Source organism: Cetorhinus maximus, chromosome 2 (assembly GCF_964194155.1).
Source record: "Cetorhinus maximus chromosome 2, sCetMax3.hap1.1, whole genome shotgun sequence".
Taxonomy (NCBI): Eukaryota; Metazoa; Chordata; class Chondrichthyes; order Lamniformes; family Cetorhinidae; genus Cetorhinus; species Cetorhinus maximus.
Genome location: NC_135880.1, coordinates 178,897,301 through 178,922,597, shown reverse-complemented (window position 1 = coordinate 178,922,597; position 25,297 = coordinate 178,897,301). Strand labels below are relative to the sequence as shown.

General features: G+C 43.8%; 1 protein-coding gene across 12 annotated transcripts in view; it reads right to left on the bottom strand.

The window, feature by feature from the left end:
* Positions 1-25,297, bottom strand: part of trpm3 (transient receptor potential cation channel, subfamily M, member 3) — a 141,108-nt gene that overhangs the window by 108,671 nt on the left and 7,140 nt on the right. For all 12 annotated transcript variants that reach the window (XR_013573410.1, XR_013573412.1, XM_078529734.1 and 9 more), the window contains exons 2-5: positions 10,521-10,600; positions 7,751-7,955; positions 4,249-4,462; positions 242-366 (exon numbers count right to left, since the gene is read on the bottom strand). Coding sequence is in view for 10 of the 12 variants with exons in the window: in XM_078529734.1 (XP_078385860.1) it covers positions 242-366; positions 4,249-4,462; positions 7,751-7,936 (525 nt within the window). In the remaining 2 variants the exon portion in view is untranslated. The remainder of the gene's footprint in view (positions 1-241; positions 367-4,248; positions 4,463-7,750; positions 7,956-10,520; positions 10,601-25,297) is intronic.

The following is a 25,297-nucleotide window of genomic DNA, read 5'->3' as shown; positions in this document are numbered from 1 at the left end:
TCTTTATTGAGAGAGTTTATTGACTTGTTCAGTCTCAGCTCTCCTCACACCCCAGTGTCCCAGCTATCCCCTATTTATATGTGCTCAAAGACTATTAATCAATTAACACCCATCACCTGTTTACCCTTAACCTTAACTATGTAATTGACATGCCATTAACAACTGGGACTGATTAAGACAAGCATTTTCTCATTGTAATACTTTCAGTTATACTAATGAGGAGGTAAGACATGATACCCACATCCTTCCCAATCAGATCTTCTTGATTCTCTACGATCCCCCATGGAGCGATGCCTATAATGCAGATCCTTCCTCTGGACTTTGAAGCATGGTCCTTCAGTGCATCTCCTACATGGCGAATGACCCCTAAAGATGAACCAATCAAATGTGACTGCAGCACCATTTCAGCTCAATGGCACAATGGAGTCCTCGTATTGACAATTTTCTCTTGTACCAATTGCAACCGCAACTTGCACTTATATAGCACCCTTAACATAGTAAAACATCCCAAGGCACTTTTACAGGATTGTTGTCTGACAAAATTCAGCATCGAGCCACTTAGATAGGAGAGGTAATCAAAAGCTTGGTCAAAGTTGACACTCAAAATTTTGGTGTGCAAATGTTTGAATGTACCTCTTTACTAAAAATCCATTTGTAATTATTCAATATATTTCCCATTAGCTCTGTGCATCTCATGTTGGGATTCATTTGCTGGAATCCCATTCTTTTTTCACTGCCTGAATCTTTCTCCCTTCATCTCTCCTCCCAGGACCAGCACCTTAGATATCAGCTATAGACATCAAGTGTTCTAAATGGCACTTTCACTTGGTTATATTATTTCCTGAGTCGCACTAAGGCAGAAATGACACTGACATTTATGCCGATTTCCACGCTGATCTTGCCCACAGGAATTTACGCCCAAATTTCCTGAGAAATGCACCAGCCAGAACATTAAAAACTGGCATAAAGTGAGTGGAAAGAAGGATAAACAATCAAGTGTGCAACATCTGCCTTCTTTATCTTAATAATATGGAAATTAAAGTTTGAATCAAAGCACCATTCATGTACGCTCAGCACAGTATGTTTAACAAATGCAAATCTGGAAGTTTTTATCTTTCTAGCATAACAGATCCTGATGCTGATGGAAAGGACTAGAAATTACTGTGAGTGTCTCAGTAAGGGTGAAATATGAAACAAGCCTGCTATAAGATGTCAGAAAGAGTGACAATGGGTTCTGCTGAGCCTAGGATTTTAGTGTGTAAATGCAGGAAGTTTGCATTTTTTGATCTTTTGCTAGGTGGTGGGGCGGCAGGGGAAGTGTCTAATGTGTTTGAGGAGACATTACCCATTATTGATGTTTTGCATGTGGTTACACGTGAATTGCTTTCTGGCAAAAAAAAAGCTCAACTTTGCACTTTTGGCATCGTTATGTGAAAACTTTTCAGGAAATTCTAGGCCATCGACTTAATCCCAAACTAGTCGTTTCTGTACAATTTCATTATACTTCAGTAACAAGGAAACTGCTGATGTATCAACAAGGGACAGAAAGGATAGATGCACAGATAGATAATTGGATAGATGGATAGTGATAGATTGAAAGATAAAGTTTTGATGAAATGAATGAAGGACAGAAAACAAAGAATATCAGGAAAAGATAAGCAGGAAAAGGAATGCTGCTCCAACAAACACTCAAGAAGCTCGACACTGTCCAGGACAAAACAGCCCACTTGATCGGCGCACAAACCACCACCTTAACCATTCACACTCTACCACCAATGCATAGCAGCAACAGGGTGCGCCATTTACAAGATGCAATTGCAGCAACTCACCTTCCAAACCCACGACTGCTACCACTTAGAAGGATAAGGGCGGAAGGTGTATGGGAACACTGACAGCTCCAAGTCACACACCGTTTCAACTTGGAATTATATTGCAATTCCTTCATTGTCACTGGGTCAAAAGCCTGGAATTCCTTCCCATAAGAACATAAGAATTAGGAGCAGGAGTAGGCCATTCAGCCCTTCAAGTCTGCTCTGCCATTCAATAAGATCATGGCTGATCTGATTGTGACCTTAACTCCACATTCCCGAGGCCGCATAACCTTTGACTTCCTTGTCTATCAAAAACTGTCTAACTCAGCCTTGAATATATTCAATGATACAACATCCAGTGCTCGGAATGAAAGAGAATTCCAAACACAAACTACCCTCTGAGAGGAGGGATCACTGCTCATCTCCTTCTTAAATGGGAGACCCATTATTTTTAAACCGTGCCCCTAGTTTCTCACAGCTTGTGTACTGTGTATCCTCCTCACAACTTGCTTTCCGACATATCTTCATACCGTCAACAGTCAGTCCCTTCATCCAAGTCAGTAATATATATCGTAAACAGTTGAGGTCGAATGACCTACTCCTGCTCCTACTCTCTACGTTTCTATGAAATGGCTGACGCATGCCGCAGCTATCGTATTTTCCCATTCCTGTGTGTCAACTATCAGACTGGACAGCATTTGTACCCTTGCCGATGTGCTGATTATCGAAATGTGCTAGGTGCCTGCGTGCAGGTTATACGCAGACTCTTTCTTGAGCCAACTTGGAATCTAAGCTCAAATGCCATTCTCTTAGCGCCTGAAGATTGAAGTCTGATGACTGTGAGAAGCAGCAGATAGTCCAGGTGTGCTGATTGTATAATGACAGCAACATGTGCGCCCAGTCATCTGCCCCTGGCAGTGGCCCCCATTGTGCTGTCCTCACTTTGCAGCCCACACCCGCAGCAGTGATGCTGTCTAAGCAGCTATCAGGCCCGGGGGACTTGTCAGCCTGAAGTTCCATTAGTTTTCCCATTGCTTTTTCTCTAGTGATTGTGATTGTTTTAGGTTCCTCCCTCCCTTTTGCCCCTTGATTTTCCACTATCCTTGGGAGGTTTTTGTGTCTTCTAGATATAGACAGGTTAGGTGAGTGGGCAACAAGGTAGAGTATGATATAGGGAAATGTGAAGTTATTCACTTTGGTCATGAGAATAACAAAGCCAAATATTTTTTATAAGGTGTGAAACCTGTAAGTGTTGACGCTCAAAGAGACTTGGTGTGCTGGTGCAAGGAATGCAGAAGGTTAGCATGCAGGAGCAGCAAACAATTAGGAAAGCAAATGGCATGTTCCCCTTTATTGTAAGGGGGCTAAGAGTGCAGGAACAAAGAAGTCTTGCTACAGTTATACAGGGTTTTGGTGAGATCACATCTGGAATACTGTGTACAGTTTTGGTCTCTACATTTAAGAAAGGATATATTTACATTGGAGGCAGTACATCGAAGGTTCACTAGATTGGTCCCTGGGGTGAGGGGGTTGTCCTAAGATGAAAGGCTGAGTAAATTGGGTTTATATTCTCTGGAGTTTAGAAGAATGAGAGGTGATCTCACTGAAACCTACAAGATTCTGAAGGGGTTTGATAGGGCGGACACTGAGAGGTTATTTCCACTGGTCAGAGAATCTAAAACACGGGGCCACAGTCTCAGGATAAGGGGCAGTTCATTTGGGACTGAGATGAGGAGAAATCACTTCATTCAAAGGGTTGTGAATCTTTGGAACTCTCTAGCTCAGAGGGTTGTGGTTGCTCTGTTGATGAATACATTTATGGCTGGGATAGACAGATTTTTGTCTCTCAGGGAATAAAGGGATATCGGAAGTAGGCAGGAAAGTGGAGCTGAAGCCCAGCATGATCGTATTGAATGGCAGAGCAGGTTTAATGGGCCATGTGGACTATCCCTGCTCCTATTTCTTATGTTCTTATGTTCTTAAGACAGTTGCAAAATACTTGTTTCCTAGCAGCACTGTGGGTGTACCTACACCACGTGAACTGCAGTGGTTCAAAAAGATGGCTCACCATCACATTCTCAAGGGCAATTAGGGATGGGCAATGTATGTGCTGGTCCAGCCAGCAATCCCATGAATGCAAAGAGGGAAATGGAATAGCTGCAAAATGAAGAGTCAAGAGAAAGAAAAATTGGGGTTGGAGAGAGTGCAAAGACCCAGAGACAAAACCAACAGCAGAGGTAGAGAGTGAAGGAGAAAGACAGAGGGAATTAAAGACATTTAGCAGCAGGGTTTAGCTTCTATCACAGGCAGAAGGGCACTGTTAATGGTTGAGGCAATAATCTACTTTTAACAAGGCTGCATTGAAACTTGTGCAGTGGAAATTTGAAACAAAACTCATTGTTAAATATTGAGAAAGAGAATCAAAAGGATTCTTTACCTGTGTTCACACCTCCAGTGAATATCCAAGCCCCTGTTGTCATTGCTGCTTTAATCAGACCCTTTCCAAATACTTGCTTGAGTTTAGGTTGGAGCTCAAAGTTTTGGAGCCCCCCATGAATGGAGATCAGTAGCTTCGGGAGGTCCAGTTGCCATTCCTTTGTCATTAGATGTAAGAGGAGATCAGGCTTTGTGTCAAATGAAACACGCACATACTATACCAGAAATGGGAAGAAGAAGAGAAAGTTATTACAAAATTGTTACCTTTCCCATCTTCACTGCTTTCTGACTTTACTGAGCGTTTATTGAAGTACTGAGAACAGATTGGCAACACCTACCCTTAATGATATAGTCAAGGTGATAGTTTTCAGGGGCTGAAAACTTGGAAACAGAACTTTAATAGCTTTGAGTTGTGGTACAGTTTCATAGTTTGTGTAGTTAGGTATGAGGCTCTAGTATCAAGATGGCCCAGTGGGACAATTCACATCTCTGAGTCAGAAGGTTATGAGATGCAGCTCTTGACAGAGCACATTGTCGAGGCTGTGGCTTTACCGAAGTATTGAGGGGGCACTGCCTTGAAGAGGTGTTCAGGTGTGATACTAAATCATCCACGTGTTAAGGTGGGCAAAATTTGAGGAAAACTAGGAAAGTTCTCCAGTTATAAAAACGGAAAATACTGGAAAAACTGAAGAACTCTGAAGAAGAGTCATACAGACTTGGAATGTTAACTCTGTCTCTCTCTCCACAGATGCTGCCCGACCTGCTGAGTTCTTCCAGCATTTTCTGTTTTTATTTCAGATTTCCTGCATCTGCAGTATTTTGCTTTTAAGATCACCAGGTATCCTGGCTAATATTTACCCTTATCAATCACCACCTCCAAAAAATAACCCCCTATTCACTCATTTCATTGTTGTTTGTCAGGCATTGGTCTGCAATGTTACTAATCAAACAACCATGGCTACATCGCGGACGCAATTCACTGGGATGTCCTCAGGATGTGAAAGGTACTATATAAACGCAAGCTCTTTCTTCCTTGGTGTCCTTATTGGGTGGCTGAGGTGAATTGCTTAAAGAAATAGGAGTAGGAGTGGGCCATTTGGCCCTTCGAGCCTGCTTCACCATTCAACATGATCATGGCTGATCTTCTACTTCAACTTTACCTTCCCACACTGTCTTCCCTCAATGCCCTTAATGCGCAACAATCAATCGATCTCTGTCTTAAATATACTCAATGATGGAGAATTCACAGCTCTCTGTGGTAGAGGATTCCAAAGACTCACAACCCTCTGAGTGAAGAAATTTCTCTTCATCTCTGCCCAAAATGGCCGACCCCTTATCCTGTGACTGTGACCCCATGTTCTAGATTCCCCAGCCAGGGAAACAACTTCTCAGCATCTACCCTGTCAAATACCTTAAGAATTTCACATCTTTTAATCAGGACATCCTAGGACAATCGTTGGACAATCACAGGAGCCCGTCTAGTGGATCTTCACTGCACTCCCTCTAGGGTAAGTATGTCCTTCCTTAAGTAGGGAGACCAAAACAGCACTCAGTACTCCAGGTGTGGTGTCACCAATGCCCTACATGAACACTGACTGATGTCCTGGCAGCTGTCACATTTTTCTTGTGACTAATGCTGAGTTTATTAAGAACATTAGAAGCTAATGGAATGAGAAAATAATTCTTAGGTCTACAAGTTGCAGCTCCCCCACATATTCGGCAGAGTCTTGTGCAGGTGACGAGGGTCTTGGCCGACAGCTGGAGAGCCGGCGACACCCACTTTGCATCCTTCTGGGAAGGCCTGCCTGTAATACATGCCAATCAGGCAGCTGACAGGCCAGCAGCAGGTCTTTCCCCGGGATCAGGATCCCAGGGGCAGAAGTCCCGCCCACCCAGAGTTGCCAATCAAGAGGCTGGCAGCTCTTTTGGATGGCAGTGCCACCGGAAAGCTGGTGGCTTCTGTTGGAACAACACCCACCCAGGACCTAGGACCCAGCCCACAGGTGAGGAATGGCAGAAGGGGGTTCACAGGCGGGGGTCAGGGGTGTAGGGTTGCCAACTGTGATTAAATGCAATCCTGGAGGTTTCATCACATGACTTGCCCCCACGCTCCAGCCATTAGTCGGCCAACACATCCATCCTTGTGACGTACTGCCTTCCTATGCCAATTGAAAACCAAAAAGACTCATTCCCCAATAGGATGATCCTTGACTGCTAATCATCAGCCTTTTCTCCCCATTTTCAATATTTTCATATCTGGTAAAGTGAAATGTTCAAAGAAAATTTAAAATCAGCTATATTTTTTAGTGTCCCAATGATTTTTTTCTCCAAGGTTGCACACTACAACGTCTTGGAGATTGATCCTGGGGACTCCAGGCCAATCCTGGAGGGTTGGCAACCCTGGTCAGCAGCAAGGGCAAGGGCTTTGCCCTCAGTGGGCACCCCCTTTCCCAATGTCAGGGCCCTTAATCAGGCACTGAGTGCCTTTGAGTGAGGGACTCCCCACCACCCCCAAACCCCACCTCGGGTTTGGCTTGTTGTGCCGTATGGTGAGCCTCTCGCCTGCCACTGGGTTAATACCAGCAGCGGCAGAATGAGACCCTTTTAGTGACCATTAATTGGCTACTTAAGGGCCTCAGTTGACACTGAGGCTGGAAGGCTATGTGTCTTCCTGCCATGGACTTAACTGGAGTGGAGGAGGGAAGGTGGCAGTGCCCCCTGCCACCAAACCCACTGTGGCGGAGGGCACAAGATTCCATCCATAGTCTTCAGGGGAGCTTCATCTCAATTTATTAAGGGTGTTCTGCTCCTGTTCTCTTTGGGAAAAGAAAGACTTGCGTTTATAAAACTTCTTTCACAACCGCAGAATGTCCTAAAGTGCATAACAGCCAAAGAAGTACTTTTGAAGTGTAGTCACTGTTGTGATATAGGAAATTCCTATTTGCAAACACAACCAGCAACGTGATAGTCTGTTCTTGTGATGTTAATTGTGGGATAAACATTGACCAGTACACAGGGGGGTTAAGTCCCCTGCTCTTATTTGAAATAGCACTATGGGATGTTTGACATTCACCTGGGAGGGCAGACAGGGATTTGGTTTAACGTCTCATTTGAAAGACAGCACCTCTAAGGGTGCTGCATTCTCTCAATACTGCACCAAGAGCGTCAGTCTGAGCTTTATGTTGAAATCTCTGGCATCGGACTTAAACCCACCAATGCCCTGACCGAGAGGCAGGAGGGTGCTACCCACGGAGCTAGAACAGACCCTCTCGTTGCAGTCCTGCAGCGGTTCAAGAAGGCAGCTCACCACCACCTTCTCAAGGGCAATTAGGGATGGGCAATAAATGCTGCCTCAGCCAGCGAAGCCCACATCCCGTGAATGAATAAAAAAAAGTCCAGTTAACCAATGCCAAGAATTAACGCTTGCATTACATCCAGCGACTGACGCCCCTCAGCACTAATATAGCAGGATCTTTAGAGAACATCAAAATGGTGCTTGTTACCATGGCTTTGTTGGAGTGCCCTCCTCCCTGGAATTCAATCGTCCCAAAGGCATCTGTTGGGCTGAGCTGTGTGTGTTTGCTGATGGACCACTTCTCCGAGTGCAAGTCATTCTTCACGATTCTGCTTTCAATACTTTCATTCTGACTGATGGAAATAACGGGAGGCAATCCAACATGTTGACCCATTAGTCGTCCGCAGCAACACCTGCCATAGGAAAAAAACAAAGCCCAACTATGTCTTAGATTTCCTTTTCTTTAAACAAAATCAAAATCTGACTAGGCTCCATTTGAGAGGCTCAGCTGTACAATTTGATGGGTTGGATTTGACCATTTTCAGCAGTGTGGGGCGAGGTGGAAAGAGAGCGGTCTGCTCACTCCCGCTGTCTCAGACCCGGTGAATCAAGTGTCAGAGGACCAATTAGCAGCCGCCCGGCAGAACAGCGGCCAACTAGCAGTGTGAAGAGTTGGGGGGGGGTGCTCCACGCCCAATCGGCGCCTAGGCAGGAGAGGGGCGATGTGGGAGAGGGGTGATACCGTGAACAGGAGTTCAGTCATGGCCACCAATTTCAAGAAAGAAGGCCCCCCACCTCCCCCTCACCCTCTCCTTACTTCTTATGTCAGGTTCAAAACTATGAATGAATGAAGCCAAAAATCAGACAGAAGTTGCCACCTTCATCACCAGGCTCTGCTACTACGTTCAGCCACTGTCACAAAGGAAAGCCTATTCCTCCGCCCTAGTGTCACCTCCTCATGCCCTAAAGATCTCCCAGACCTCTTCCTGTCCGATACCTGAAAAATGGAGCAGGTAACAAAAGGATTGCACACGGTTGGGCGTTTAGCGAGCTCGCTAGCTCTTTAATTAGTTATTTCAAAATGGCGGAAGGGCTTCCGAATTCTGCACCTGTTTGACTTCTGTAATATCAGAGACTGGCCTGGTGACGAAGGATTGCTGACCCAATATCACCACGCTCCACTGGGGTTGGGGGGGGGAGGGGCGTGGCCTGCCTCATTTGGGGATGTAAAATGCAGCCTTATGCCCTTTAACCCCTTACAGTGACGAATCTAAATGGTCTGGCCTCGATTTTACTTTGAGCTCCCATCACACCACAAATTGAGTGCCAAAGCAATAGAGGTATCAGGTTGTGAGTCCTCTCCACTCAGGCCTTAATGTCCCACAGCCCCTACTCCGTCATTGCACCTTCCAACTATAGCTATAGTGGTCCCAGTGCAACGCGGCCAGAATTTCCCCAGGGGGTGTTGAGGGGATGGACAACTGGTAGGCTTCCGAGCTCTGGCAGGTTCCTGCCCCCTCCCCCACCCCACTCCCGCTGAGCTCACCCGGGGTTGCTAATGACCTCCAACCCAGGGGATCACACTGGTGTTAAACAGTGCTACTGGCAGAGATCGGAAAAGATTTCCTATAATGGTAACAGAGATTGAACGAATACAGTTCTATGAAGAGTGGAGAGAAGCTGGGGTTGTTCTCCTTAGAGCAGAGAAGGTTAAGGGGAGATCTAATTCAAAATTACACAGGGGTTTGATAGTGTATATAAGGAGAAACGCTTTCCACCGGCTAGTTGGTAATGATAGGCCACAGTTTTAAGATAACTGACAAAAGAACCAATTTAGGTGGCAAGAGGAGCCTTTTTATTAGACAGCAATTTGTTCTGATTTGGAATACCTGAAAGGGCAGATTCATCAGGAAATCTATCAGGGAGATACTTCAAAAGGGAACTGGACAAATACGTGAAAAAGGGAAATTTTGCAGGGCTGTGGGGTAAGAACAGGGGGAGTGAGCTTAATTGAATCACACTTTCAAAGTGCTGGCACTGTTGTGATAAATAGAATGGACTCTTTTTGTGCTGCATGATAATGATTCTATAATTCTTTACATTAGATCACATTACACTGCTGTCACAATTACCCCCGGAAGGTGGGGAAATTGGCAGGCTTCAACCTGCTGGCCATGAGTCCCATTGAGAATCCACCACGCAGTGTTAATGATCTCTGATCCAGGGGAATGAGCTGAGGTGATGGTGGGGTAGAGGCGGAAGGCCTGTCTCCTGGCTTGACCCTGTGGGGGCAGGAGGTGGATATTTCAGCCCTCCCACCGTTCACTGTGGAACTATTAAAGCAGATCTCAATCCTACCTTCACTGGAGTTAGTGAACAGGAGGAGACAGGGATGCTGAGACCAGTTATACAACAACAATAACCACAACTTGCATTTATATAGTAACCTTTAATATAGTAAAAAATGTCCCAAGGCATTTCATAGGAGCGTTATCAACCAAAATTCAGCTTTGAGCCATAGGAGATATCAGGTGTTGTATTATCACTGCTGATCACCATGTTATGTTATGGCGCCATTGCTGTGGAGTCTCAATTATGAGATCTTGAGACTCGTATATTTAAACATGAACTATTTATTGTTAATCTTTAATGTACAGACCACAGGTTACTGTCATTCATGGTGCTACTGCCATGAAGGTGTTTCCAGGGTGTTCCTTCTAGACTGTTACCATGTGACTCTATACAGCATACCAAAGGTGGTGCTATTCTCTAGTCACGTTAACCCTTGCTCTGCCGAGCACCTTTACTTTACATTACAATGGCATGCAGGCACATACAAACACCGTACAACACAGGAGAGGGGACAAGAAGGAGGATTTTAACAATGAAAAAATGGAGGAGTTAAAGTCATTTATTGCCGCTGGTTCTGTTCTCAACAGCAAGCTGTATTCAATATACTGTACCAACAAATTTATTACCTATGGTGGTCTTTGGTGCTTGGTATTATATGGACACATTCTCTCTTGCAAAATGCTCTCTCTATCCATGATTTCTGAGCCTGAGAAACATAGAAAGAGTAATATTTTAGTGCAATCATCTACTGATGTAAAATTCAAGAGGAAAATTAGCTCGAGTATTGCTGAAAAGAGATATGCTGTCAAAGTTTTCTGTCTTGCACTCATCAGGACAATACTAACTCGGCTTTTCAAAACTCAAAAACATCAGATGTAACGGTAGCTACAGAAGCTAATGGAAGAAACACTGGCCGGAATTTTTCAGCCGCCCTGTGGACCGGAAAATCCGGCCGGCGGGAAGGGCTGGGAAATTCCGGCCACTGCCTTCGAAAAGATGATGAATTTTAGATTTATTTCAAAAACAAATGCATCATCATGATTACTTTGCCTGGCTTCACGTGGAGCTGCAGAGGAGGCTGTAAACTTGGAAGAAACTGCGAACATAGGGAGAGAGTTTCCTCTCAGGCACGCTGGGATATTTTTCTGTTGCGATTTGTCCATAATTGCCAAAAAAAAACAGAATTTTGAACTTAGGTTCAGCACAATTCAAGTTTCCATGAAGTCCTGCATTAGTTTTAAAAACATTGCATTGGAGACAGACACCGCCCACATACCTGGACAGGGTGAAGTAATCGGCCCGGTGAATTTCCGCTAATTGTGCCCATTTCCTGGCCTTTGACGAGGCTCCAAAAATTTAAGTTGGTTCTTTTGCGCATGAGAACATTAATAGGCACCTTTCTAAATCTTTTGAATGTAATCTTTTCTTAGTTTACTTGGAACTGGATAAGAAAATGGCCCCAATTTAATTAGCAGACACTTATGTACGTTTTTAAAAAGTTATTTTCAGTAATTTAAAATCAGGTAACTCACGACTACTGGATTGGCATTGTGACTTAAAATTAATATATTTTACGATATTCTCATTATCAGTCAAATTAATCAAACTGCACCAAGTTACCACTCTTAAATATATCAAGAAATATTTTCTAAGGCAAGTTTTTCAAAAATAATTACCTTTTAAAACATTGTGCTGGCAGGTTCTACTTTTGCAGATATGCAAGTGAAACTTGAGAGAAAGAAAGATTTAAAATGGGAGCTATTTCAAGCACAGTTTGAACGCTGGTGTATGCACTGTTTCATCATGCTCCAAAGATTATATCACACTAGATCTTGGCTAATCAAAGGAAGGTTATGCTGGTTTATTGATGCCATAGCCTTCAGTCAGAGTCACAATCTTTTTATCCTTGTGCAGCCAACATTCAAAAAAAGCAAAGAAATTGTCAATGACGTATACAGCATAGGAGCAGGAGTAGACCATTCGGCCCATCGAGCCTGCTCCGCCATTCAATTAGATCATGGCTGATCATCTACCCAATGCCACCCTCCTGCACTATCCCCATATCCCTTGATGTCATTAGTCTCCAGAAATCTATTGATTTCTCTCTTGAACATGCTCAATAATTGAGCTTCCACAGTCCTCCGGAGTAGAGAATTCTAAAGATTCACCACCCTCTGAGTGAAGAAATTTCTCCTCATCTCAGTCTTAAGTGGCCTGCCCCTTATCCTGAGATTGTGTCCCCTGGTTCTAGATTCACCAGCCAGGGAAAACATCTTATCTACATTCAACTTGTAACACCCTGTAAGAATTTTGTAAGTTTCAATGAGGTCACCCCTCATTCTTTGAAATTCTAGGGAGTAGAGACCTAGTCTACGCAATTTCTCCTCATACAACAATCCCACTATCCCAGGGATTGATCTGGCGAATCTCCGTTGCACTCTCCATGCTAAGTATGTCCTTCCTTAGATAAGGGGACCAAAGCTGTGCACAATACTCCAGGTGAAGTCTCACCAAGGAGGCTTTTTGTTTATTCATTCATGGGGTCTGGGCGTCACTGGCTGGGCCAACATTTATTGCCCATCCCTCATCAACCACATTGCAATGGGTCTGGAGTCACATGTCGGCCAGACCAGGTGAGGACAGCAGATTTCCTTCCCTAAAGGACATTAGTGAACCAGATGGGTTTTTACAATGCTTTCATAGTCATAATCAAACTTTTAATTCCAGATTTTTATTAAATTCAAATTTCACCATCTGCCATGGTTGGATTCAAACCTGGGTCCCCAGAGCATTAACCTGGGTCACTGGAATACTAGTTAATGAAAATACCACCATGCCACTGCCTCCCCTCCACTACAGCAAAACATCCTCACTCTTGTACTCAAATCCCCTCGTGATGAAGGGCAACATGCCATTTGCCTACCTAACTGCTTGCTGCATCTGCCTGCTAGCATGAACAAGGACCCTCAGGTCCCTGTGCACACCCCCACTTCCCAGCTTCTCACCATTTAAGAAATATTCTGCCTTTCTGTTTTTTCTACCAAAGTGAATAGCTTCACACTTATTCACATTATATTCCATCTGCCATGTTCCAGCCCACTTACTTAGCCTGTCCAGGTCCTCTTGAAGCCTCCTTGCACCTTCCTCACAACGTACATTCCCACCCAGTTTAGTGTCGTCCGTAAATTACAATTGGTCCCCACATCTAAATCATTTATATAGATTGTGAACAGCTGTGGACCTAGCACCGATCCCTGCAGTACTCCACTAATAACAGCCTGCCGTCCTGAGAATGATTTATTCCTATTCTCTGCTTTCTGCCTGTTAGCCAATTCTCAATCCATACGAGTATATTTCCCGCAATCCCATGCACTCTAATTTTATTTACTAACCTCCTAGGTGGGACCTTATCAAAAGCCGTCTGAAAATCCAAATACACCACATTCACTAGTTCTCCTTTATCGATGCTACAAGTAACATCCTCAAAAAACTCCAACAAGTTTGTCAAATAAATCCATGTTGACTCCGCCCAATTTTACCATTCCTTTCTAAATGTCCAGTTATCACATCCTTTATAATAGATCCTAAAATTTTCCCCACTACTGATGTCAGACTAACAGGTCGTTAGTTCGCCATTCTCCCTCTTCCTCCCTTCTTAAATTTTTTTAAAATTATTCATTTACATGATGTGGGCACCACTGACTAGTGGGGTTACATTTGCAGATTAAATATTACTGGATTCCAGGCTTTCATGGGACCTGGAATGTAAATTGGCAATAACAAAGAAACAGATAAGTGGAACATGGTTGGCTAAAAATGTTTGGTGATCTATTAATTCATATCTTTACATTCACTGTTGTTTAATAATGAATGACCCACTCAAAAAAAATTGACCCTTTAGTCGAGTAGCAAACTGAGGGTGAATTCTGTTGACTTGGTCCCAGTTGGGATTGTTGTTCTTCGATATTGAAAGATGAAGAGGGAGAAAAAGAAAACAAACAGCCCTCACAAGATATTAATGAGTATCCCTATACCTGGCCCACGTTATGTTTCACTAGGAGGAGGCCATTTAGCACCACTAACTGCTTCCATAATCAACTATACGCCATGGTTAACCTCTTAACTTCATTTACCTGCCTTAGATTTTTAACCCTTGATGGAATTTTGTTAAGGTATTAAGAAGTAAGGGCCATATTAAGGTATTAAGCTGTGCAGAACAAGGTTAAGACACTAAATGCCCTCTTCCTGTTCCTATGTTCCTACATTTCTTACCCTTAATACCCATACCTAACAAAAAATATAAACATATGAACTTGGAGCAGGAGCAGGCCACTCGGTCCCTTGAACTTGCTCTGCCGTTCAGTAAGATCATGGCTGATCTGATTGTAACCTCAACTCCATTTCCTTCCCACCCCCAATAACCTTTCACCTCCCTGCTTATCAAGAATCTATCTACTTCTGCCTTAAAAATATTCAAAGACTCTACTTCCACTGCATTTTGAGGAAGAGAGTTCCAAAGACTCACGACCCTCAGAGAAAATATTTCTCCTCATCTCTGTCCTAAATGAGTGACCCCTTATTTTTAAACAGTGACTCCTAGTTCTAGATTCTCCCACAAGAGAAAACAATTCTTTCCACAAGCCATCCTGTCAAGGCTGCTCAGGATCTTATATGTTTCAATCAAGTCACCTTTTACTCTTCTAAACTCCAGCAGATACAAGCCTAGCCTGTCCAACCTTTTCTCATAAGACAACTCTCCCATTAGTATTAGTCTAGGCATCAATTACAGTCTTGAGAAATTTTCAGCTGACTGTAAACCATTACAGTATTTTTTCGACGAGAGAGTTCCAGATTCCCACTCCTCTTACATTAAGGGGTCTATGTCAACGTAAGTAATGCAGATGCTATAGTAGCTGAGATATTGAATAAAACATGTCAAATATTTGACTAAATAGTCCACATATCTGTAAACAAAGGATACCTCCCACAATCCAGAGGGCTGGATTGTGAACTTGCTGCCAAAATGTAAAACTGATGTTGCACATTGGAAGTTTATCATAGACACCAGCTGATTTTTGTGTTAAAAATGGACAATGATTATCAGGGGATGCCTATACCAGGCAGCCTGGCCGCAATGCCAGTTTTAGACTTGGGGAGCAAGTCGAAAAACTATCGGTTCATGTTTGCTATCACACTTCTTATTTGTTCTTGGGATGTGGGCGCTACTGGCTGGGCCAGCATTTGTTGCTCATCCCTAATTGCCCTTGAGAAGGTGATGGTGAACCGCTGTAGTCCGTGTGGTACAGGTACACCCACTGTACTGTTAGGAAGGGAGTTCCAGGATTTTGCCCCAGTGATAGTGAAGGAACGGTGATATATTTCCAAGTCAGGGTCGTGTGTGGCTTGGAGGGGAACTTGCAGGTGGTGGTATTCCCATGTGTCTGCTGCCCTTGCTTGTCTAGATGGTAGCGGTCGTAGGTTTGGAAGATGCTTACAAAGGAATCTTTGTAAATACAAAGTTGCTGCAGTGCACCTTGTAGATGGTGCACACTGCTGTCACTATGCATTGTGGTGGAGACTGTGAATATTGAAGGTAGTGGATGGGGTGCCAATCAAGAGGGGTGCCTTGTCTTGGATGGTGTTGAGGTACTTGAGTGTTGTTGGAGCTGCACGCATCCAGGCAAACGGAGAGTATTTCATCACACTAAGATAAAAGCAAAAAACTGTGGATGCTGGAAATCCAAAACAAAAACAAAAATACCTGGAAAAACTCAGCAGGTCTGACAGCATCTGCGGAGAGGAACACAGTTAACGTTTCGAGTCCGTATGACTCTTCAACAGAACTAAGGAAAAATAGAAAAGAGGTGAAATATAAGCTGGTTTATCAGTGGCCCTCTATCCAGCTCTACCTGTCCCACCCCCCTTAAACCAGCTTATATTTCACCTCTTTTCTATTTTTATTTAGTTCTGTCGAAGAGTCATACGGACTGAAACGTTAACTGTGTTCCTCTCCGCAGATGCTGTCAGACTTGCTGAGTTTTTCCAGGTATTTTTGTTTTGGTTTTAGTATTTCATCACACTCCTGACTTGTGCCTTGTAGATAGTGGACAGGCTTTGGGGAGTCAGGAGATGAGTTACTTGCTGCAGGATTCCCAGCCTCTGACCTGCTCTTGTAGCCACAGTGTTTATATTGCTGAACAGGTAAGTTTCTGAGTGCAAACTCAAGTTTATTATGGGAGTCACTTTACTATATAAGATTATTTTGGAACACAAATATTTGATTGAAGTTGTACTGGGTGAACAAACCTGGGACAAGGCAATGAGTCCAACACTATCAGTAAAGGTAAGTAGTAATAGTATGAGAACATATTTTATATGTTTGTGTAATTTTAAGTATCTAAATGGAGCATTTATGCCAATAAAGACTGTGCTTTTTTTAAAAAAAGGTTTTAATCATAGGAGCAGCTTACATACAAGTTATTATGTATTAGGGCCTCAAGTTTGGGTTGGGGATTATAGGTAAGGGTGTCCTATTGGTGAATAAATACAATATTTTTTTACTTCACTATTATCATTTCCACAAAACCTTGGTTATAAGACTAAACAAGACTTTAGACGTAACATTAAACCACTCACTTCAGAGTGTGATTAACTAGATTTGCATCCTATTATTCCCGATGGGAAGTGCACCACAAGAATTTTATGGGTAAATATTATTACATGCCACAATAATGGATCAACATCCAACTGATCCTTAATTAAATCCAGTTTAGTATTTTTTGCTTACTGATCCCCATGATATTGGACTGTGATATTAAAACCCTTGCAGAGAGTAAAATAACATGGAAATTTTATTTTTTAATAAAAGAGTGACCTTTTACAGGATTTTCCATCTCCTTTCCAGAAGGATTTTGCATTCCCCGTTTGTCAATGTGTCCTGCACCATAATTAACTTCTGAGTACTTTTCAGTGACTAAATATGCTACAAGCTGCCATTTATTAACTTTAATAGTGCCAATCTGTCAACACAAGAGAAACCTCATGATAACCAACATTGTAATTCTTCCCTACGTTCAGCATCCCTCGTACACTCTTTAAAAGTCTGGTTTGTGTATTGTAAACATTGACCATAGCTCTTCAAACACAAGCAAGTCTTATGCAGCAAATGAATTGAGTTTGATTAACTTGTATCAATCCTATATGCTTATTTTCTTAGTGTGTTCAGGGTCGGCCACTTAGGACTGAGACGAGGAGAAATTTCTTCGGCCAGAGGGTTGTGAATCTTTGGAATTCTGTACCCCAGAGGGCTGTGGATGCTCAGCCATTGAGTATGTTCAAGACGGAGAGCAATAGATTTGTGGTCTCTAAGGGAATCAAAGAATATGGGGCGAATGTGGGAAAACAGATGTATGATCTTAAGGAATGGCACAGCAGGGCCTGAGGGGCCGTATGGCCTACTCCTGTTCCTATTCCTTATGTTCTTATGCTCCATTGCTTTTAGCTGTTTAACCCTTTTGTTTATTTTCAGCTGTTTAACCATTTATGTTCCATTGCTTTTAGCTGTTTAACCCTTTTGTTGCTTCTTGCTTTAAACTGTCCTCTGTCATTACAACTCTTCAAAAAACACTAAAGAGGCTCAGGGGCTCTTTGCTCTAGAAAAGAGAAGGTTGCTGATGACGTGATAGAGATTATTACAATTACAAAAGGGTTTGATAGGGTCGGGAGAGAGAAAATGTTTCCATTTGTGAGGGGAATCACAAACTAGGGGCCATAAATATATAGTAGTCATTAATAAATGCAGTAAGGGATTCAGGAGAAACCTTTTTATCCAGAGAATGGTGAGAATGTGGAATTCGCTACAACAATGAGTGGTTGAGGTGAATAGTATAGATTCATAAAAGGGAAAGCTGGAGAAGTACGGATCTCTCCCAGTGTTAATGGTCCACATAAGCCTTCTCCCACCCCTTTCCATCTCACCCGATCATCATATCCTTATATTCCCTTCCCCCGTATGTGATTATCCAGCTTCCCCTTAAATGTATCTTTACTCTTCACCTCAGCCACCCCCTATGACAACAAGTTCTACCTATCCACCACTCTCTGAGGCTCAGAGTAGCACTGGCAGGTGCCAGGGGGCAGATTGGTGTCTATCGACCCTGCCAGCCCAGGGGATGAGAGATTGGGTGCTGCTGGGTGATCTAGTCAGTGCAGAAAAGGGGAGAAAATCCTCAAAAAAAGAAAATTAGAGAAAGAAACAGAAAAGCAGGAATCGCCACATTGGGTAAAACGGAAAACAAAATACATGTTTTTCCACTGCGTCTTTCACCACTTCAAGGATGCCCCCAAAGTGCTTCACGGCCAGTGAAGTGTAGTCACTGTGATAATGATGGGAAAATGTAATAGCCAATTTGCACACAGCAAGATCCCACAAACAGTAACAAGTGCTAATGACCTTTACACTCACCGCCTGCAGACGGGCACCAGACGTTGGTTACTTGCCCGTTTCTCATGAGGCCATTAAGGACGTCATTAACTCCATTATAACTGGGGCATCAAAGCCAATTGTCAAAGCTGAACTCACCCATGGAAAGACGAACAAGTTTATCACCGTTCTGGAAAATAGTTCACATTGAGCTGACAATTCTTTTCTTTCTCCCTTTATTAAAACGTCATTGATTCATTTTACAATGCCCAGCAGTCCTCATTATTACAGACCATTCTGAATTCATCTCGCCAGCAAGCCCATATTGTGCTAATTTACTTCAACTTTAATGAGATGAGGGAAAGTAAAGCAAACTACAAACTTTGAAAAAAAAATGTTTGCTTTGTTCTGTATGGCTGGGTCTCTCTGGGCTTAAGACTAAGATGAAGAAAACTGCCAGTATCGGAGCCGTATTTAATGATAAAGAAGTGAATGGGATGAAAAGGAAAACCCTTGATCTTTTGCAAGTCAGTGGAACAGTTCAGAGGATTGTTTTGCATCATGGAAAAGCTCTTTTGAAGAGAAACTCTTGCAGGACGTTAATGAACTTAAAAAAAAAAAATCCTTCCCAAGATCGTCATGACTCGACGCTATAAAGTGATTTTGAAGTCAATGTGAGGAGGGTCAAACATAGGAAACCCTGTTCCAAAATCCAGAATGCCAGACCTTCCTTGTCATCTGAGTTTTCAATATAACCTTTTTTTTTTATTTGGATGAATTCCCTCATGTGTGAGAGGATACCGCAGGATAGAATTGAAATGGGGGCCAGTGGGCCATTTTCTCCCCATTCTGCACTGGAATATTCCCGGAAGGCTGATGGGGAATTATGGAGGGAAGGAAGGAGGGAAAACATAAATAGAAACCAATGTCCTTTTGCCTTTCTTTTCTCCAAAGGTTATGACAGGAGAGCGGGAGAATCCCCTGCAAAAATACCATCTCAGAATTCCTGTCGGTGATATCAGTGGATTATGCTTACCTGGTTGGTATGATGTTTCTCTGTCCACCATTTTAACAGGGGCATTAGCCCATTAAAATCAGATGGGTTAATCTCTGTGTTAAAATACCAACAATTTGCATTTGTATCTTCTTCTTCCTCTTTCGGTCTCTCCCATTTTACTTGGGGTCGTCACCATGCTGGTTGATCACCCATCTCCATAATGTCCTGTCAGTGACCCACTCCTCTTCCAATCCCGCCAATGCATCATTCCATCTGGCTTTAGGCCTTCCCCTTCACCTTTTACCTGACAGTCCCATCTCCGTTACTCACATCACCCTGTTTCCACTCGCTTTTACAACGTGCATTTGTGTAGCACCTTTAGAATGGTAAAGCATCCCAGCACACTTCACATGAGTGATTATCAAACTAAATCAGACACCGAGCCACATAAGGAAATATTAGGACAAAGCTTGACCAAAAGCTTGGTCAAAGAAGTAGGTTTAAAGCACATCTTAAATGGGGAAGATAGGGAGCTAGAGAGGCAGAGCGGTTTAGGAAGGGAATTCAGAGTTTGGGGGCCCAAGGAGCTGAATGTGCAGCTGTCAACAGTGGAGCGACTAAAATGAAGGATATACAAAGTCAGAATTGTGGGAGTGTAGAAATCTGGGATGGTTGTTGGGCTGGAGGAGGGTATAGAGATAGGGAAGGGTGAGACCACGGATGGATTTGAAAACAGGATTAAGAATTTTGAAATCGAGGCATCGCAAACAGAGGAATACCATAAACACAGAAGCACAGAATTTTTACAATGCAGAAGGAGGCCATTCGGCCCATCATGTCTGCACCAGCTCTCCAAATGAGCATTATGACCTAGTATCATTCTCCTACCTTTTCCCCTTAACCCGCACATTGTTTCTATTTAAAAAATCATTGAATGCCCTCTTGAATGCCTCGATTGAGCCTGCCTCCACCACACTCCCAGGCTGTGCATTTCAAACCCTAGCTACTCGCTGTGTGAAAAAATTTCTTTCTCACATTGCATTTGCTTCTTTTGCAAATCACTTTAAATCTGTGCCCTCTCATTCTCAATCCTTTTACAAGCAGGAACTGTTTCTCCCTGTCTACTATGTCCAGCCCCCTCATGCTTTTGAACATCTCTATCAAATCTCCTCCTGGCCTTCTTTGCTCCATGGCGAACAGTCCCAACTTCTCCAATCTATCTTCGTAACTGAAGTTTCTCATCCCTGGAACCATTTTTTGTAAACCTCTTCTGCACTCGCTCCAATGCGTTTACATCCTTCTGAAAGTGTGGCACCCAGAACTGTACACAATACTCCAGCTGAGTGAGGTCAAACTACAGTCCTATACAAGTTCAGCATAACCTCCTTGCTCTTGTATTCCATGCCCCTATTAATAAAGCCTAGGATACTGTGTGCTTCATTAACTGCTCGCTCCACCTGTACTGCCACCTTTAATGAGTTAAGAACAAGCCCTTCTGCTCCTGAACACCCTTTGGAGTTGTACCCCTTATTTTACATTGTCCCCTGTGTTCTTCTCACCAAAATGCATCACCTCACACTTCTCCGCATTGAACTTCATCTGCCACCTATCTGCCCACTCTACCAACTTGTCTATGTCCTTTTGAAGTTATACACTGGGCAGGATTTTGCCATTGGCGGGGGCGGTTGGGAAGTTGACCGCTGGCTGTGATTGGCACCGCACCGTGATTTTACGCAGGCGAGCCAATTAAGGCCCGCCCAGTGTGGAACGCGAGCAGCAATGGTCAGCGTGGCCTGTACGGGCTGGGGGAGGAGGGCGAGCGGGCCTAGCGTGGAAAAGCGCTTCAATCTCCCTGAGGCACTGAGCTGCCTCAGGGAGATGACGCGCTGTTTAAAAAAAACTAATGAACAAAATAAAAATGTCATAAAGCATGTCCCCTCAGATGACTCTGTCACATGAGCAGGGACATGTTTTTAATTCAAGTGTAACATTTTTATTTGATTTTTATTTGCTTTAGGAAACCTCAACCGGCCCTTGGATGAGGTTTCCTAAAAAGCGCAAAGGCTGCTTGGTGTTTTGCTTGCCCGCCAACCGTAAGGTTGGATGGGCAGGGTAAATCTGAATTGAATTACCTTTTTAATGGCCTTAATAGGCCTTTTAATTGTCAGCGGGCGTGCGCCGGAGTCGGAAGCGCGCCCGCCAAACAAAATATCGTGGAACTACGCAATAACGTTGGGATGCTTGCCCGACGTCATCGCGTGTCATTTTACGCTCAGCCGGGTTGGGTGCGTGCCCGCCCATCGAGCTCATTCTGCCCACTGTTTTCCTCACAGTTTACAATGCTTCCAAGTTTTTTGTCCACTCCACAGCAGGAGCATTCAGCCACTTTAGTTTCTCATTAAAAATGTATTTCCATTACTAAAACGAGAATCATACAATGATGCAGCGCAGAAGGAGGCCATTCGACCCATCCTGTTCATGCTGGCTCTTTGAAAATATTGTCCAATTAGTCCCAATCCCCCTGTTCTCCTCTGCACATTTTTTCTTTTGAAGTATTAATCCAATACCTTTTTAAAAGCTACTGAAATTGAAGGTTAAAATCAGCTCCAATTTGTAAGGAAACTGATGACCAATAATCTGTGATTGAAACAATTATAAAAGGCTACTTTTTACATCTCTGCAAATCAGGAAAATATTTTGAGGTTCCATGATCTGGGATTGACATGTATGCAATGGATCTGGCAGTGAAAATCAGCTATTACAAATGTGGGGTTTCATTCCTGTAAGTATTAATTGTTGTTGAAGATTTTAACAATGGCAAATTTAAAATGACAAACATTGTTTTAATATTTCCTTTCTGTTTCTCTTTTCGCTATCTCTAAATCCAGCTTTTCTTTCCCTCTCTTTGGGTTGGATTTTACACTCCCCCACTGGTGGCATGTAAAATTTAGTGGGTGACCCTCCTGCTGCCTACCCACCCAGCCCTGACCTGTCTGTAATTTTGCAGGGGGCAGGGGAGGCATCAGGCAGCCTGCACCTTTAGACATATTGAAGCCCTTATGTGGTCAATTAATGGCCGCTTAGTGACCTCATCCCGCTGCCACTGATGGTTTGCCCATGGAGGAGGAAGCCCACGCCATGGGGGGAAGCCCGGCAGCTTTAACTGTGTGGACTGGTGTTGGACAGCTGGGGGCAGCCTCCTTTGGGGGCTCCCTGGGTCTATCGCAGGCACCCTCCCACAGGGTCATCCCCACCTTTAACCCTCCCCCTGGTCTCTTGAACCTGAACTCCCCCCCGCCTCATCCCCACCCCTTCACCAAGAACCCTGACTTACCTGGGCTCCTTGGCATGGTGGAGCTGTCCATTGTCCCAGCAGTGGCCACCGCTCCCAGCTGGTGCTGCTGGTTCTACAGAGCCTCCAATTGGCCAGCAGTTCTCTAAGGTGGGATGTTTTATGGAGACACGGGTCCTACCTTAATTAGTGCTGCCCCCAGCGTTAAATAGCTGCCATGCAACCATCGGGATTGTGGGTGGGCTTCCATCGGTTTTTTAGGCGGTATGGTGGGGGAGGGGGGCAGGGGCTGTGTGTGTGTGTGTGTGTGTGGGGGGGGTTGTGGGATGGGAGCCGTCAAATTCAGCCCTTTATTTCTCCTTCTGAAACTGATCAGGCATTGAATTCACCCAAATCTCATTTATACTTCCTTGTTCAGGCACAGTGCTGTTTACTTTCTAATTCTTCATTCTGATTGGCTAAGGAGATAGCCAGTTGGTTACCTGGTTCACCCTCACTGAGACATTATCAGCTCGCGCTTTCTTCAATTTGGTGGACAATAACATGTTGAGCTGCATTGTGCGGGGCAAGTTTAACTAATGGCACAAAACATTAGACACCCTGTAATGGAAAACCTGTCCAATTAGGTTACAGAACTGAGCTGCAGATGGCAGGGCACCTCAAACACACGGGGGCATGGACAAAATGTGGTCTGAGTGTTAGTTTACAATGAAGCGTGCCTCCGATGCCGAGTTTATTTTTATTCTTATTATTACTTTTCCTATCCACTTCATCATCAAAGAGAATTACTTAGAATTTACAGCACAGAAACAGGCAATTTGGCCTATCTGATCCACGACAGTGTTTATGCTCCATATAAGCCTCCTCCCAGCCCGCTTCATCGCACCCTATCAACATATCCTTCTATTCCTTTCACCCCCATGTGTTTTCAGCCTCAAGTGTTTATCCAGCTCCCCCTTAAATACTATTTACCTCAACCACTCCCTGTGGTAATGAGTTGTACATTCTCACCATTCTCTGGGTAAAGAAGTTTCTCCTGAATTCCCTATTGGATTTATTAGCGACTATCTTACACTAATGGTCCATAGTTTTGGATCCCAACCAAGTGGAAATATATCTATGTCTACCCTATCAAGCCTTTTCACAGTTCTAAAGAACTCTATCACCTGTGCAGAGAGTCAGGAGCTGGAGCAGACCTGGAAGAAATCAGGAGCACCTGGGAGAGGATAAGTTGAGGCACAGGCTCGGGGCCTATCACTTATCGGAGGAGAGACAGTCGGGAGCTGGAGTGGACTTGAGCATACCCGAGTTTGAAAGAGTGAGAAAAAAATCAAGCTGAAATCACAGGAAGGACATGAGCTGATTGGCTGGAGAGTTTTTTTGCTTTGCTTCCCTTTCTCCAAAGTTAGGGAATTAGTCTAAGGAGCAGGGAAATTAAAAATTCATTTAAACAAAAGAGGGTTAGGTAAAACATTCAGTTAATTCCTCTGTATTTAAGTCACATCAGAAGAGGATTGAGTAGCTGGCATGTGTTTCTTTCTTTAAAGTAGAAAGGCTCATTTTTACAGAATCTTTACAGTGCAGAAAGAGGTCATTTGGCCCATCGAGTGTGCACTGGCTCTCTAAAACTGCATTCTACCTAATCCCACTCCCCTGTCTTATCCCCATAACCTTGTACATTCTCTCTTTTCAGGTAGCAATCCAATTCCCTTTGGAATATCTCGATCGAATCTGCCTCCACCACCCTTTCAGGAAGTTCATTCCAGACTCCAACCACAATCTGGGTGAAAAAAATTTTCCTCACATCACATTCACTCCTTTTGCCAATTATTTTGAATTTGTGCCCCCTAGTTCTTGATGTTCTCTTGAGTGGGAACAGTTTCTCACTATTTACCCTGTCCATACGCCTCAGGATCTTGAATACCTCTTATCAACTCTCCTCTCAGCCTTTTTTTCTCCAAGAAAAACAGACCCAACCCCTCCAATCTATCCTCATAGCTACAGTTCTTCACCCCGGGAATCATTCTTGTGAATCTCTGCTGTATTCTCTCCATTTCTTCACATCATTCCTCAAGTATGCCACCCAGAACTGGACGCAGTACTCCATTATTATCCAATAGATAGTGTAATGGCAGGGCAGCAAACTATGGACCTATTGAGTGCACATCCTGTGCTGTGTGGGAACTCTGAGACACTTCCTGTGTCCTGGGTAACCATGGCCAGAATTTTGAGTTCGGTGGGCGGATACGGTTGGCGGGCCTGGGGGCGGCCAGGAAACGGCCTGTCGCCCGCAATCGGCCCCTGACCGCGATTTCATGTTGGCAGGCCAATTAATGACCAGCCAGCATAAAGCGTGCTCTGATATGATCAGCGCTACCTGGGTTGGGGGCAGGGGGAGCACTCGCAGAAGGCTCCCTGAAGGCAGAGAGCTGCAAAGGTATCATATAAAGATTTTAAAATCCAGTAGTAAATATCCACGCAACATAAGCAGCCATCTGAGTGTAGACATTACAAAAATTCTGTGCATAGATTTTTTTTTAAATTTAATGATGAAAACCTCATCCTGTCCTTGGATGAGGTTTCCTGAAAAATGCAAAGGCTGCCTGGCCGATTCGCCCGCCTGCCAACCGTAACATTGGACGGGCAGCGAGAAATCCCAGTTAATTGCGCCGTTAATGGGCTTAGTAGCCCT